The sequence below is a fragment of the Mercurialis annua genome, linkage group LG1-X, assembly GCF_937616625.2.
Source record: "Mercurialis annua linkage group LG1-X, ddMerAnnu1.2, whole genome shotgun sequence".
NCBI lineage: Eukaryota > Viridiplantae > Streptophyta > Magnoliopsida > Malpighiales > Euphorbiaceae > Mercurialis > Mercurialis annua.
This window is the reverse complement of record NC_065570.1, coordinates 17,966,904-17,981,648: the sequence shown is the minus strand read 5'-3', so window position 1 is coordinate 17,981,648 and position 14,745 is coordinate 17,966,904. Positions and strand designations below refer to the sequence as shown.

Below are 14,745 nucleotides of genomic sequence, written 5' to 3'. Positions count from 1 at the left end.
TAGCGATTTAAGCCAAATGTTTACAAACGTTACGTAACAAAACCAAACGTTTCCCCCTTTTAGCGATTTCAGCCAAATCTTTACAAACATTACGAAACAAATCCATACGTTTCACCTTTTTAGCAATTTAATCCAAATGTTTAGAAACGTTACGAAACAAATCCAAACATTTCCCCTTTTTAGTGATTTAAGCCAAACGTTTAAAACGTTATGAAACCAATCCAAACGTTTAAAATGTTACGAAACAAATCCAAACGTTTCACCTATCTAGAAATTTAAGCCAAACGTTTCAAACGATAAGAAACCAATCAAAACGTTTTAAAATGTTACAAAAAAAATCCAAACGTTTTACCTTTTTAGCGATTTACGGCAAACATTTAGAAACGTTACGAAACAAAACCACCTTTTTAGAAATTTAAGCTAAACATTAATAACGTTACGAAACAAAACCAAACGTTTTACCTTTTTAGCGATTTAAGCCAAACGTCTAGAAACGTTATGAAACAAATCCAAATGTTTCACATTTTTAGAGATTTAAGCCAAACGTTTATAAACATTACGAAGCAAATCCAAACATTTCCCCTTTTTTGCAATTTAATCCAAACGTTTACAAATGTTAGGAATGAAATCCAAATGTTTCCCCTTTTTAGCGATTTAAGCCAAACGTTTAAAACCTTACAAAACCAATCCAAACTATTAAAACGTTACCAAACGAATTAAAAACGCTTCACCATTTTAGTGATTTAAGCCAAACGTTTAAAATGCTCCGAAACCAATCCAAACGTTTAAAACGTTACGAAACAATTCCAAATGTTTCACCTTTTTAGCGAGTTAAGACAAACGTTTACATACGTTACAAAACAAATTCAAACGTTTCACATTTTTAGCGATTTAAGCCAAATGTATACAAATGTTGCGAAACAAATCCAAACCTTTCCCGTTTTTAGCGATTTAAGCCAAAAGTTTAAAACGTTACGAAACCAATCCAAACGGTTAAAACGTTACGAAACAAATCCAAACGTTTCACCTTTTTAGCGATTTAAGATAAACGTTTAAAACGTTACGAAACGAATCCAAACGTATTAAAATGTTACGAAACAAATTGAAACGTTTCACCTTGTTAGCGATTTAAGCCAAACGTTTAAAACGTTACGAAACCAACCTGAATTTCTCATATTTTTAGCAAATTTTAACCAATCGTTTACAAACGTAACAAAAAAAACCAAATGTTTAAACTTTTTAGCAATTTAAGCCAAATGTTTACAAACATTACGAAACAAAACCAAACGTTTCCCCTTTTAATCGACTTAAACCAAATGTTTATAAACTTTACAAAAAAATCCAAACGTTTCACATTTTTAGCGATTTCAGCCAAACGATTACAAACGTAACGAAAAAATCTAAAGGTTTCACCTTTTTAGCGATTTAAGCCAAATGTTTTTAAACGTTACGAAACAAAACCAACTGTTTCACCTTTTTAGCGATTTAAACCAAACGTTAAAAATGTTATGAAACCAATCCTAACGTTAAAAACATTACGAAACAAATCCAAACGTTTCATTTTTTTAGCGATTTAAGTCAAACGTTTACAAACGCTGCAAAACAAATCCAAATGTTTCACATTTTTAGCGATATAAACCAAACATTTAGAAACGTTACGAAACAAATCTTAATGTTTGCCATTTTTAGCGATTTAAGCCCAACGTGTACGAAAGTTACGAAAGGAATCAAATGTTACACCTTTTTAGCGATTTAAGCCAAACGTTTACAAACATTACGTGAAACCAATCCAATCTTTTTAAACGTTACAAAACCAATCCAAACGTTTACAACTGTTACGAAAAAACCAAACGTTTAACTTTTTTAGTAATTTAAGCAAAACGTTAACAAAAATTACGAAATAAATCCAAACGTTTCACCTTTTTAGCGATTTAAGTCAAACGTTTAAAACGTTACGAAACCAATCCAAACGTTTAAAATGCTACGAAATGAATCCAAACATTACACCTTTTTAGCGATATTAGCCAAACGTTTACAAACGTTACAAAACAAATCCAAATATTTCATATTTTAGCGATTTAACCCAAAAGTTTACAGATCTTACAAAAAATCTAAATGTTTCACCTTTTTAACAATTTAAGTCAAACGTTAACAAACATTACGAAACAAATCCAAACGTTTCCCCTTTTCAACGATTTAAGCGAAACGTTTGAAACGTTACGAAACCAATCCAAACGTTTAAAATGTTACCGAAGAAATCCAAACATATAACCCTTTTTAGCGATTTCAGCCAAACGTTTAAAACCTTACGAAACCAGTCCAAACATATTAAAATTTTACGAAACAAATCCAAATGTTTCACCTTTTTAGCGATTTAAGCCAAACGTTTAAAACGTTACGAAACCAATCTAAATGTTTCACATTTTTAGTTATATAAGCCAAACGTTTACAAACGTTACGAAACAAAACCAAATGTTTCACCTTTTTAGCAATTTAAGCCAAACGTTTACAAACGTTTCGAAACAAAACCAAATGTTTCCTTTTTTAGCGATTCAAGCCAAACGTTTATAAATGTTACGAAACAAATCCAAACGTTTCACATTTTAGCTATTTAAGCCAAGCGTTTACAAACGTTACGAAAACCAATCCAAACGTTTCACATTTTTTGCGATTTAAGAAAACGTTTACAAATGTTGCGAAACAAATCCAAATAATCCACCTTTTTAGCAATTTAAGCCAAACATTTATAAACGTTTCGGAAAAAACCAAATGTTCCACCTTTTTAGCGATTTAAGCCAAACGTTTACAAACGTTAAGAAACAAATCCAAACGTTTTACCTTTTTTTGCAATTTAAGCCAAACGCTTACAAACGTTTCGAAATGAAAAAAAAACGTTTCACCTTTTTAGCGATTTAAGCCAAACGTTTAACAATATTACGAAACAAAACCAAATGTTTCCTTTTTTAGCGATTTAAGCCAAACGTTTATAAACGTTACGAAACAAATCCAAACGTTTCACATTTTTAGCAATTTAAGCCAAGCGTTTACAAACGTTACGAAAACCAATCCAAACGTTTAAAATGTTACAAAACCAATCAAAACGTTTACAAAGGATACAAAAAAAACCAAACGTTTCACCTTTTTTGCAATTTAAGCAAAACGTTTACAAAAATTACGAAATAAATCCAAACGTTTCCCCTTTTTAGTAATTTAAGCAAAACGTTTTAAACATTACGGAACAAATCCAAACGTTTCCCCTTTTCAGCGATTTAAACCAAACGTTTCACATTTTTAGCGATTTAACCCAAACGCTTACAAACGTTACGAAACTAATCCAAAGCTTAAAACGTTACGAAACAAATTCTAACGTTTCACCTTTTTAGCAATTGAATCCAAACGTTTAAAACGTTACGAAACAAATCATAACGTTTCACCTTTTTTACGATTTAAGCCAAATGTTAAAAACGTTACGAAATAAATCCAAACGTTTAAAACGTTACAAAAAAAATCCAAACGTTTAAAATGTTACAAAACAAATACAAATGATTCACATTTTTAGTGATTTCAGCCGAACGTTTAAAACGTTACGAACAAAATTAATACGTTTAAAAAGTTACGAAACAAATCCAAACGTTTGGATTTGTTTCATAACATTTGTAAATGCTCATCTTAAATTGCTAAAAACGTGAAACATGTGGATTTGTTTCATAATGTTTGTAAACGTTTGGCTTAAATCGCTAAAAAGGTAAAACGTTTGGATTTGTTTCGTAACGCTTTATACGTTTTGATTCAATCTCTAAAAAGGTGAAACGTTTGGATTTATTTCCTAACGTTTGGATTTGTTTTATAAAGTTTTTAACTTTTGGCTTAATCGCTAAATGGGTGAAACGTTTGATTTTGTTTCCTAATGTTTGTAAATGTTTGGATTGGTTTCGTAACGTTTTAAACGTTTGTTTTAAATAGCAAAAAAGGTGGAACATTATAATTTGTTTTGTAAAGTTTTAAAGGTTTGGATTTGTTTCGTAACATTATAAATGTTTGATTAAATCGCTAAACCAATCCAAACGTTTATAACGTTACGAAAAAAATCCAAACGTTTCACCTTCGTAGCGATATAAGCCAAACGTTTACAAACGTTACGAAACAAATCCAAACATTTCACCTATTTTGCGATTAAAGAAAAACGTTTACAAACGTTAAGAAACAAATCCAAACGTTTCACATTTGTAGCGATTTAAGCAAGCGTTTACAAACGTTACGAAACAAATCCAAACAATCCACCTTTATAGCAATTTAAGCCAAACGTTTATAAACGTTTCGGAAAAAACAAAATGTTCCACCTTTTATGTGATTTAAGCCAAATGTTTAGAAACGTTAAGAAACAAATCCAAACGTTTTACCTTTTTTTGCAATTTAAGCCAAACGCTTACTAACGTTACGAAACGAAACAAAAAGTTTCATATTTTTAGCGATTTAAGCCAAACGTTTAAAAATATTACGAAACAAAACCAAATGTTTCACCTTTTTAGCTATTGAAGCCAAACGTTTATAAACGTTATGAAACCAATCCAAACGTTTCACCTTTTTAGCAATTTAAGTCAAACATTTGAAACGTTATCCAAACGTTTAAAACGTTACGAAACAAATTCAAACGTTTCACCTTTTTAGCGATTTAAGCAAAACATTTACAAATGTTACAAAACAAATTTAAACGTTTCTCCTTTTTAGCGATTTAAGCCAAACGTTTACAAACGTCACGAAATAAATCCAAACGTTTCACCTTTTTAGCGATTAAGCCAACTTTTAAAATGTTAAGAAATCAATCCAAACGTTTAAAATGTTACGAAACAAATCCAAACATTTCACATTTTTAGAAATTTAAACCAAACATTTAAAATGTTACAAAACTAAATCAAACGTTTACAAATTTACGAAACAAATCCAAATGTTTCACATTATTAGGGTGTAATACCACAAATATTTTAAAATAATTATATTGTACTACGTTTCGTAAATTCTGATAAATTAAATTAAGGTGAATTTAATTTAATAATATTGGAAATTTGGAATGATTTTTATTAAGCGGAATTATCGGGATTTAAAGAAAAGCTTAGAAAATTTAAATAAAATAAAATATAAAGCCCGAGGTAATAATTATTTTGCCAAATTCCGCAAAATATTTTATAGTATTTACGATAAAAGTTTTGTATCGATCATAGACCGTTAAAAATTTGGACGTGGATGTGTTTTTGGGTTAAATTACAATTTTTAATGAGTTCAAGGACCAAAGTGTAAATTATCCACTTGTATATAAGGATTATCATTGAAAGGAATGAAGAATCAAGAAGCTTAAAACCTTCATCTCATTCATTTCATCGTCGATCACCCGATCTCTGTTTCTCGACCGTTTCTGACATTTTATAGCTCGAATTGATCAGAATTAGGAAGGAAATCAACGTGAGCATGTCGTTTTGTTGTTCGGTTGAGTAAATTTGATGGAATATTGATCTAAAGTGTAAGGTATCGAGTGGTTTTATCGTTTCAACGATTTTGGATTCGATTTTGACATTTTAAGCTTGGATTTCGTGTTATAGATGTTTCTATATTTTGTAGGATCGTTTTTGAGCAAAAGCATGTCGGCAGTTAAGCCCGGGGTAAAAAACCTGTGGCTGTGCGGACGCACAGGTGCTGTGCGAACGCACAGCAAGACTGTGCGGGCGCACAGTCTGGAAAGACTTTGCGGGCGCACAGTCCACTTTGCAACTACACAGAGGAACGTGCGAACGCACAATGGATCATTCCATCGTTTTTGCTTTTGAAAGTTCGTTCTATATTCACGTGTCGTAATCGAAATCATTTGGCTTATCGATTAGTTTAAGTAGATAGACCTAAAGAGGTTAATCTGGAATCGACTCGGAAGAGTGATAAGAATCAAAAGAATTATAAATCGTTTATCGGAAATAGAATACATGAGAAGCACGATAGTCTAAATTTTAATATATTGTGTCTAGATTAAATTCTATAATAGGATTCTGATGTGAGTTTATTGGTTTAAAATCATTTTAGATCCGGCAAGACAAGCAGTTGCCGGATAAGGAGCTAGAGAAGGTTGATGGTTTCTGAGCACCGTGGTGTTTTTGGATAACGGTTTCTGTGAGTTTATATATATTTACTTTTAAAGTATTTTTATGAGCATTGTTTATAAAGCAAATGTTTTATATTACCTTACTTTTGAAATGAATGTTTACGATGCAAATACTTTGTATGAGATGCACATGTGTTTGATTTGACACCAGTATTGATCCGATGGACGTGCCTTCCTATTGGGCGGTAATAGGATTGCGTGATCACCCGTTTCGATTAACAACAACTGTGAATAAGGATATGAATACGAATGTGAAAGTTAGTTATATGGATGTTAGATACGCGGTTGAACTTTGATGTATTATCTCGGGACCCGTATCTAGTGGGTTGAACTCGGTTGAACTATCTCGGGACCCACGATTTGGGATTAAGAGATTGACAGCGGTTGAACTCGGTTGAACTATTCCGGGACCGGGCCAATGGATGAAATGATTAATTTGATTGAGTATGATTGGCATGTTTGAGGATTAGTGTTTCAATCAGATCTTTTATTTTGCCACATAAGATTGAAATGTTTATATCATTGCTCTAGATGTTTTATAAATGCTTACTCGTAAATAATATGAACTCACTAAGTATATTCCAGTATACTGACACCTCACAGTTTTCGCTCTCAGGTGAAAGGAACTTTTGAAGTGACGAACTTCTATTCTTGTTCCAGAAGTCTGATTTGAAGTATGTAAAGACACAATGGTTTACTTTTAGAGTTGCAGTAGATAGGTGTTTTATGTTATGTTTGTAACAAACGGGTTTCTGTTAATATGACTCTGATGTTTAATGTATGAATACGATATGTTTTCTGCACTATAACCGTTTGTTCGATGCCGGTTGATGATGTATGCCATGGCATGTTTGTAGCACGACACGTGCATATGTTTTTCATGCATGACGTGTGACGACTACGCAAAACATTATTTAAAATTTTAGGCCTGCTACGGGTTTTGGTGCTATCACTTCCATCCCTAGCACCGCACTAGCGCCGGTCTCGGCCCATGAGATTAGGCTGTGACAGAGTTGGTATCAGAGAAATGATTCAGGATACCATTTTTTTCTATCTGTTAAGTGTTATCTGGTAATGAACCTAAGATACTACTACAACACATAGGATTCGAGTCATGTCTTTGTTAAGTATTCATTTGATTTTCAAACTTTCAGCCTTCCCTCTAGGATGTGAGTCTGTTATATGTTTTTATGTTCATATAAGACGAGATGCGCGATATATGCAATTTACGTTTGCGACGATATGCATTTATTCGGATATGTAACGCTATTTGTCTTGGTAAAAATGTCTAACCAATGACAAGAAGAAGAACAAGATGTCGCTGCAGCATGAAATGTTATCGAGGGAGCACAGGATATACTTCCAGAAGCTCAAGATGAGTCTTCTATTCATGGTGGAACAAAGGATCTATTTACCCCCCAAACTTGGCACAAAGTATCAAAAACGTCCAAATTAGCAAAACATGATCACTTTTACCCCGAACTTGTCACATTTGGTACAAAAACACCCCTCCCCACTCTCACCTAAGAGAGTGAGATACACTCTCCGGTTTTTTATAGTTGTTTTCTTTTTCATATATGGTTTTTAATGGCAAAAGGTTTAAAAAGATCCTAATTTTTATTAACTCATTTTAAATTAATACCTAATAATTGAAAAAAAAACAAATGAATTTTTTTTATTTTAAAACTTTACAAATCAAATTAATATTAATTAAAAATAAAGAGGATCATTTTGTATATTTTACATAGTCAATTTTTTTTAATTTTATACTTTATAATTAAAAAAAAATTGAGGAGGAGCTATGCTCCGGTGAGGAGCAGCAGCTCCTCCTTGATGGTGTCATTTGGGTTCGGCGAACCCAGATGAGAAATCATCATCTGGGTTCGCCGAACCCAGATGAGAAATCATCTGGGTTCGCCAGACGGCGAACCCTTCATCTGGGTTCGCCGGCGAACCCAGATGCAAAACGCATGTGGGTTTGCCGGGGAACCCAGATGAAATGGGAACAAGCTCGCCGGTGGGTCTGTTCCACCGGCGGGTCTGTTTTACTTCAACAGGTTGGCCGAAAATTTTTCCGGCCAATCTGTTGAAGAGAAAGAAAAAAAATTCAATTTTTTTTGAAAAACGTTTAAAATGGTCCCTGAAAATTAGTTAGAATTAATTAATAATTAAGTGTGATTAATTAGAGTTAACTATGATTTTATAAATCTCACTCTCCAATTAAGTGCCACGTCAGCATAAGGGGGGTTTTTGAGCCGGTTTTGCCAAGTTCAGGGTAAAAGTGATCCGTTTTTCTCAATTTGGACGTTTTTGATACTTTGTGCCAAGTTCGGGGGGTAAAGTGATCCTTTGTTCATTCATGGTGGGCTCAATTTACATCCTGAAGTAGCAGGTGGAGATAGAGGTCAGGAAGCACATGCTCAGGCACCAGGGGTGCAAGCACAAGTTCAACAACCTAATGTATTAGGCTTTGAACTAAATCAATTTCTTATGGGAGGTGCGGCTATGCAAGCCAATCAGGCTGAGGTGCAGGCTATGCACCAAGAACAACTGCAATAGCAACGTAATGTTGCTTATACTGATCGAGATATCGTTTTATCTTATATGCGCCTTAAGCTAACTAAATTTGACGGGTCTGTAGATGCTCTTGACTTCCTGGAGGAAGTGGAACGTAACGCTCGACGTCTACAAGCTAACGGGAGACAGACCATTATTCTAGTGGAAATGTCAATGTGAGGACCTGCAAAGGATTGGTTTCAGCACCATATTAAACCAACGATGGATACCATGACCTAGGCTGAAATTGTGAATCGCTATTGAGAGTATTTTATACCGTTCGCAGTAACAGAGAGTTATAGCGGCAAGTGGGTAACTTTGAGTAGAGGCAATTGATCCGTGCAAGAGTATGTAACGGAGTTTACAAGATCGAGTAGATTTTCACCCAATCTGACTGCAGATCCGGTAAGGGTGAATTTAAGATTTGTAGAGGGTTTAAGACCCGAGTTTGTGAGCTTGAGGTCTGATATAGGAATGCCCTTGGTGCAACTGATTGATAGCGCCAGACAGATGGAAGTTTCTTTGATTCGGTTTGGAAGGATTCCGGATCCTTCTAATGTTGTACCTATAAGGACTGATACATTTCACAGTGTGCAGAGAGCACCAATATAGTCATACGTTGGGCGTTACTCAAGACCGACACAACGTCAGCGAGAACGCAAAAGGGCTCGACATGGATCTCGAGCTAGTGCGTCCGGCACAGGGTTTGGTGCTAGATCTACGAGCGGTGTAGGAGGCGAAGCTCCCATCTGTCCGGCTTGTAATAGGAGGCACTATGGAGGGTGCCATGGCATTTCTGGAGCATGCTTTAATTGTGGCTAACAGGGTCATTTTGCTAGGGATTGTCCACGACAGATGCCTCAAGGCTCAATGACTAATGTAGTGCAACCTTCCTATCATCAGCAGAGAACTGCACATCAGGCAGCGTCAAGGTACGATCAGACGGGAAGCACATTTAATGGCCAGATAGGCTGTGGTTATGGGAATCGAGGAGGAAGGGATGGTGGAGGTCGTGGTACTGGTAAGACTTCACAGGCTGGTGGAAGTCAGGCCAGGATTTTTGCATTAAATCCTCAGGAGGCTCAGGCTTCCAATGCATTTGTGCAAGGTACATTTTCCATCGTTTCTCAAGACGCATTAGTTTTGTTTGATCCGGGTGCTACGCATTCATTTGTTTCACCTAGCTTTGCTAGTAAGTTAGGAGTGCAACCAGCAGACCTTAAGGATCCCTTGTCAGCAGCCATCCCAGTAGGTGAAAGTGTGGAATTTAGAATTGTTTAACCATCTTGTCTTATGAGTGTTCAAGGACTAGATTTGCTTGTGGACTTGAGCTTACTTGAGGTATTAGTTTTTGACGTCATACTAGGAATGGATTGGCTAGCTCAGCACTATGCCAATGTAGATTTTCCGAAGAAGACGGTAACATTTAATGCGCCTGGAGTTAAACCAGTTTCAATCTAGGGTGATAAGACAAAATCTTCTATGAATATCGTTTCAGCTATCAAAGCTTATCGTAAGTTAAGGAAAGGATGCCAAGGATTCCTAGCCATAGTACAAGATGTGAAGAAGAAACACGTAGAATTAAGCGATGTATCGGTGGTATCGGAATATCCAGATTTGTTTCCAGAGGAATTACCTGGACTACCCCGAGATCGCGAGATAGAATTATGTATCATGTTGGCTTCCGTCACGAAGCCGGTATCGATACCTCCTTATCGTATGGCACCTGCAGAGCTCAAAGAATTAAAAGACTAACTGGAAGAGTTGTTTGATCGTGGCTTTATCAGATCGAGTGTATCCCCGTGGGGTGCTCCAGTGTTGTTCATGAAAAACGAAAGATGGATCGCTCCGACTCTGTATATATTATCGACAATTGAACAAGGTGACGATCAAGAACAAGTATCTGTTACCTTGATGATCTGTATGACCAATTACTAAGGTCAGGCTACCATAAGCTAAAAATTCGCGATGACGACATTTGGAAAACTGCTTTTCGGACTCGATACAGACATTACGAGTTCCTCGTTATGTCATTCAGACTGACTAATGCACCAACAGCTTTCATGGATTTGATGAATGGAGTGTTCAAGCCATTCTTGGATCAGTTTGTGATCGTATTCATGGATAATATTATGATCTATTCATGTACGGAAGAAGAGCATGCACATCATTTGCGATTAGTACTTCAAACACTGAGAGAGCATCAGCTTTATGCCAAATTCTCTAAGTGTGAAATTTGGCTGACGAAAGTAGCTTTCTTGGGTCATGTGGTATCTCAAAGTGGTATTAAAGTTGACCCAAAGAAGATCGAAGCCGTGATGAAATGGAAATATCCTAATTCAGTTACCGAAGTTCAAAGTTCCCTCAGTTTAGCGGGATACTATAGAAGATTTGTACAGGACTTTTCAAAGATCGTTGTACCTTTGAAAAAGTTAACTCGGAAGAACGCTAGATTCAACTGGACAGACCAGTGTGAAGTCAATTTTCTTAAATTGAAGGAATGCTTGACCACAGCACCAGTTCTAGCAGTACAACAGGGAACGAAAGGGTTCACAGTTTACTGTGATGGATCATGAGTTGGATTAGGATGTGTCCTTATGCAGCATGGTTGAGTGATCGTGTATGCCTCGCGAAAACTTCAGAAACACAAAATTAACTATCCGACTCACGATCTAGAACTTGCAATGGTAATAGTTGCGCTGAAGATTTGGAGACATTATTTGTACGGCGCTACGTGCGAGATTTTTACCGATCACAATAGTTTAAAATACATTTTTGATAACCGAGAATTGAACCTCAGATAGAGGAGAGGGCTAGAGTTGCTGAAAGACTATGATTGTACGATTTAGTACCATCCAGGAAAGGCCAACGTAGTAGCGGATGCGTTGAGTAGAAAGTCAGCAGGAAGTCTCGACCATATTACGATAACGTGGCGTAGACCATTGATCAAAGAAATCCATATGTTGTTCGGCCAATGAGTCAAGTTCGAGGTTTCATCTCTCGGAAACCTGATGGCCCGGCTTATTATACAACCGACGTTGATCGATCGAATCAAAAAACTGCAAGCAGACAACCCTCAAATGAAGCATTTGATTGCTGAAATCTAGCAAGGAAAGTGTCAAGATGTCAGCATCGTCAACGGAGCATTAAGACACGGCAATAAATTGTGCGTACCAGACACGGACAACTTGATAGAGCAGATCATGGAAGAAACCCATGGATCGACTTATAGTGTTCATCCTGGTTCCACGAAGATGTACCATGACATCAAGGGAACATACTGTTGTAGTGGAATGAAGAAAGATATCGGGAGTTTTTGGGAAAATGTTCGACTTGTCAGCAAGTCAAATTGGAGCATCAACGACCATATGGATTTCTTCAGCCGTTACCCATTCCAAAATGAAAGTGGGAGCACATCATGATGGAATATGTGGTCGGATTGCCCAAAACATAAAAGGTTTTGATTCCATTTGGGTAATCATGGATCATCTAACGAAATCAGCACACTTCATTTCTATTAATACAACACACTCTGCAGCAAAATCAGCTCAAATATATGTCAATAAGATTGTAAGGTTACAAGCAGTTCCCATGTCAATCGTTCTAGATAGAGGTTCAGTAGTGACCTCTCACTTCTAGAAAATTTTACAAGGAGCGTCGCGAACACGATTAAACTTCAGCACTGTTTTCCATCCTCAAACAGATGGTCATTCTGAAAGAACTTGTCACGACCCAAATTATTGAGCCGAGACCGGCGCTAGGGAATGGGAGTGGTAGCTCAAAAATCCGTAGCAAGCCTAAATTAGCAAAAAAACAATTCGCAAAAAATACAATGCGTGCACAAATGGAAGCTAACATATATATACTATATTCAAATATTTACATTAACTGTTTTGATAACCTCGTGGGCTCTAGTTACCGTATCATGTACGAATTGGCCTCACGGTACGATATACACACTAGTGTGTCAAAACATATCACCGGCATCTGGTGCCGTGAACAAAACATATCTTACGTAGCCTACAAAAATATATAAACAAAGACAGCAAATAAAACATAAAATCAAAATGTACTCCTGTCAAGGCTACGACTCTGTCGACACAGGACCACTACTGCAGCGCTATGGAAATCAAGAACTATACATGTACGGCTGACTTCCAGTTCCCAAAAACGACCTCTAGCTAGGTCCAGATACAAAGCACCTGAAAGACATCAAAAGTGGGGGGGGGGGTCAGTATTTGGGAAAATACTGAGTGAGCTTGCATTTTACTAACAGTATTATTATAAAAACATACATCGCATTTCAAATAAGCATTAATATAAAATACATATAAACAAGTATTTGTTCCGTTCAAAACTAAAATCCTAAAACTTAACACAACTTACGAATATTCAAATCAGACTGATCCAAATGGTCCGACCTGGGAGCTATTCTGAATCAACCACGTCAGCCGCGACCAATCTCTTAATCCCAAAGTGTGGGTCTAACCCAACATATACGGGGCTCAGGTTACTTTAACCGAGTTCTCACTCGTATCGCATTCATATATCCAACTTCGAAATTCATATTCACAATCATATCATGCATATATACATCAAATCATTTATCATAGTCAGACACACTAGACTGACTCAATACTGGTAATCACACAGCCTATTGACACCCAATAGGTAGCTAGTTTCTTCGGATCGCATACTAGTTTCTCGTATATAAACTTGATAGAAACATATAACATTTCAACAAATCATATATAATGCGATGCGTATAATGAATATATGTAAAATATAATATCAAATAACTCTAATAAATAATACACAGAAGTAAAGTACAACTCACTATGACCGCTATCCAATCTATAATGAGGTCGATATGATGGTATGCTCGTACTAGCCCACGTTCGCCGACCTCACTGCTCGCTGACACGTCTAATAGATAATAATTAATGTTTAATAGTAAGACGTGAATTTCGTGTTTATATGAGTAATACTTTAAAGTGCTAGGTTTTAGGTTTCATTCTTATTTTTATCCACGTATTCGATAATCCTTAGTCGCGTTTACGACTTATCGAATACCGCTCCTCGTATTCGAGAATTGTATAACTTCCTTAACGTTTTTTGTTATCGTTAATTATCAAAAACGTCGAGCTTATCTCGAGACTTATGATTCTAAGGGTCCGTCATTCGTCTTTTAGAGTCAAATGTTCGAAAATATCGAATACCTAGGTCAAAACACGGTTCACATGCACACTCGTGCATTTGGGTGCACGTTCGTGCGCCTCAGCTAGCCATGTTCGTGCAACCCTGATGCACGTTCGTGCGCCTCATATGGCACGCATTCTTGCACCCTTGGTGCACGTTCGTGCACCTGTGCTGGTGCACGTTCGCGCACTCTTGGTGCACGTTCGTGCACCAAGTGTACAGCTCCCGGAAATTTATTTTCCGGGCGCCTCGACGTATTTCGACACCCCACACACGTACTCGACCTCCTTCTCAACCAAACTTGTATCGTAGTTTTACCAAATAATACTAAAACGACCTAATTACTATGAATTCGATATAAACGGCACACAAACTCTTAAAACAACCCATATTATTCGAATTTAACACCAAATCTCAAAAAATTTACCTTGATTTGAAGCATAAGACTGATAGAGCTTCCAATTCCAGAGAGATCGACGCAAAAATCACTCGAATCGGACGTTGAACGGAGAAACAGCGAAGAAACGACGATGATTGATGATTTTTTAACGTTCTGGAGCTTTCTTTCTCCTTCTTTTGGTTTCTTCTTTGAACTGATTTATATATATATATATATATATATATATATATATATATATATATATATATATATATATATATATATATATATATATATATATATATATATATATATATATATATAAAATATGGTTAAAATTCTCCTTTAATCCTTGTTTTCCTTATTTGTTACGATTTATCCTTTGAACTTTTCTTTTATTCAATTTAGTCCATAACTAAATCAATTAATACTTTAATCATAACTTATACGTATTATTTATATCCAA

The 14,745-nt window shown here is 36.0% G+C and overlaps 1 protein-coding gene across 1 annotated transcript; it reads left to right on the top strand.

Annotated features, from left to right (window-relative positions):
- The first annotated feature begins 8,749 nt into the window (after window positions 1-8,749).
- LOC126666355 (uncharacterized) lies at window positions 8,750-11,277 on the top strand. Its single transcript, XM_050359390.1, has 7 exons — window positions 8,750-8,877; window positions 9,299-9,410; window positions 9,527-9,809; window positions 10,008-10,120; window positions 10,163-10,377; window positions 10,489-10,557; window positions 10,641-11,277. The coding sequence occupies exons 1-7, from the start codon at window positions 8,750-8,752 to the stop codon at window positions 11,275-11,277; spliced, it is 1,557 nt and encodes a 518-aa protein (XP_050215347.1).
- The last annotated feature ends 3,468 nt before the right edge of the window (window positions 11,278-14,745 follow it).

Coding starts and splice junctions, on each gene's coding strand:
- LOC126666355 (XM_050359390.1), top strand. CDS start 8,750: ATGCGCCTTAAGCTAACTAAATTTGACGGGTCTGTAGATGCTCTTGAC. Junction 8,878..9,298: donor ATTCTAGTGGAAATGTCAAT/GTGAGGACCTGC, acceptor CACAGTGTGCAG/AGAGCACCAATATAGTCATA. Junction 9,411..9,526: donor TGCGTCCGGCACAGGGTTTG/GTGCTAGATCTA, acceptor TGTGGCTAACAG/GGTCATTTTGCTAGGGATTG.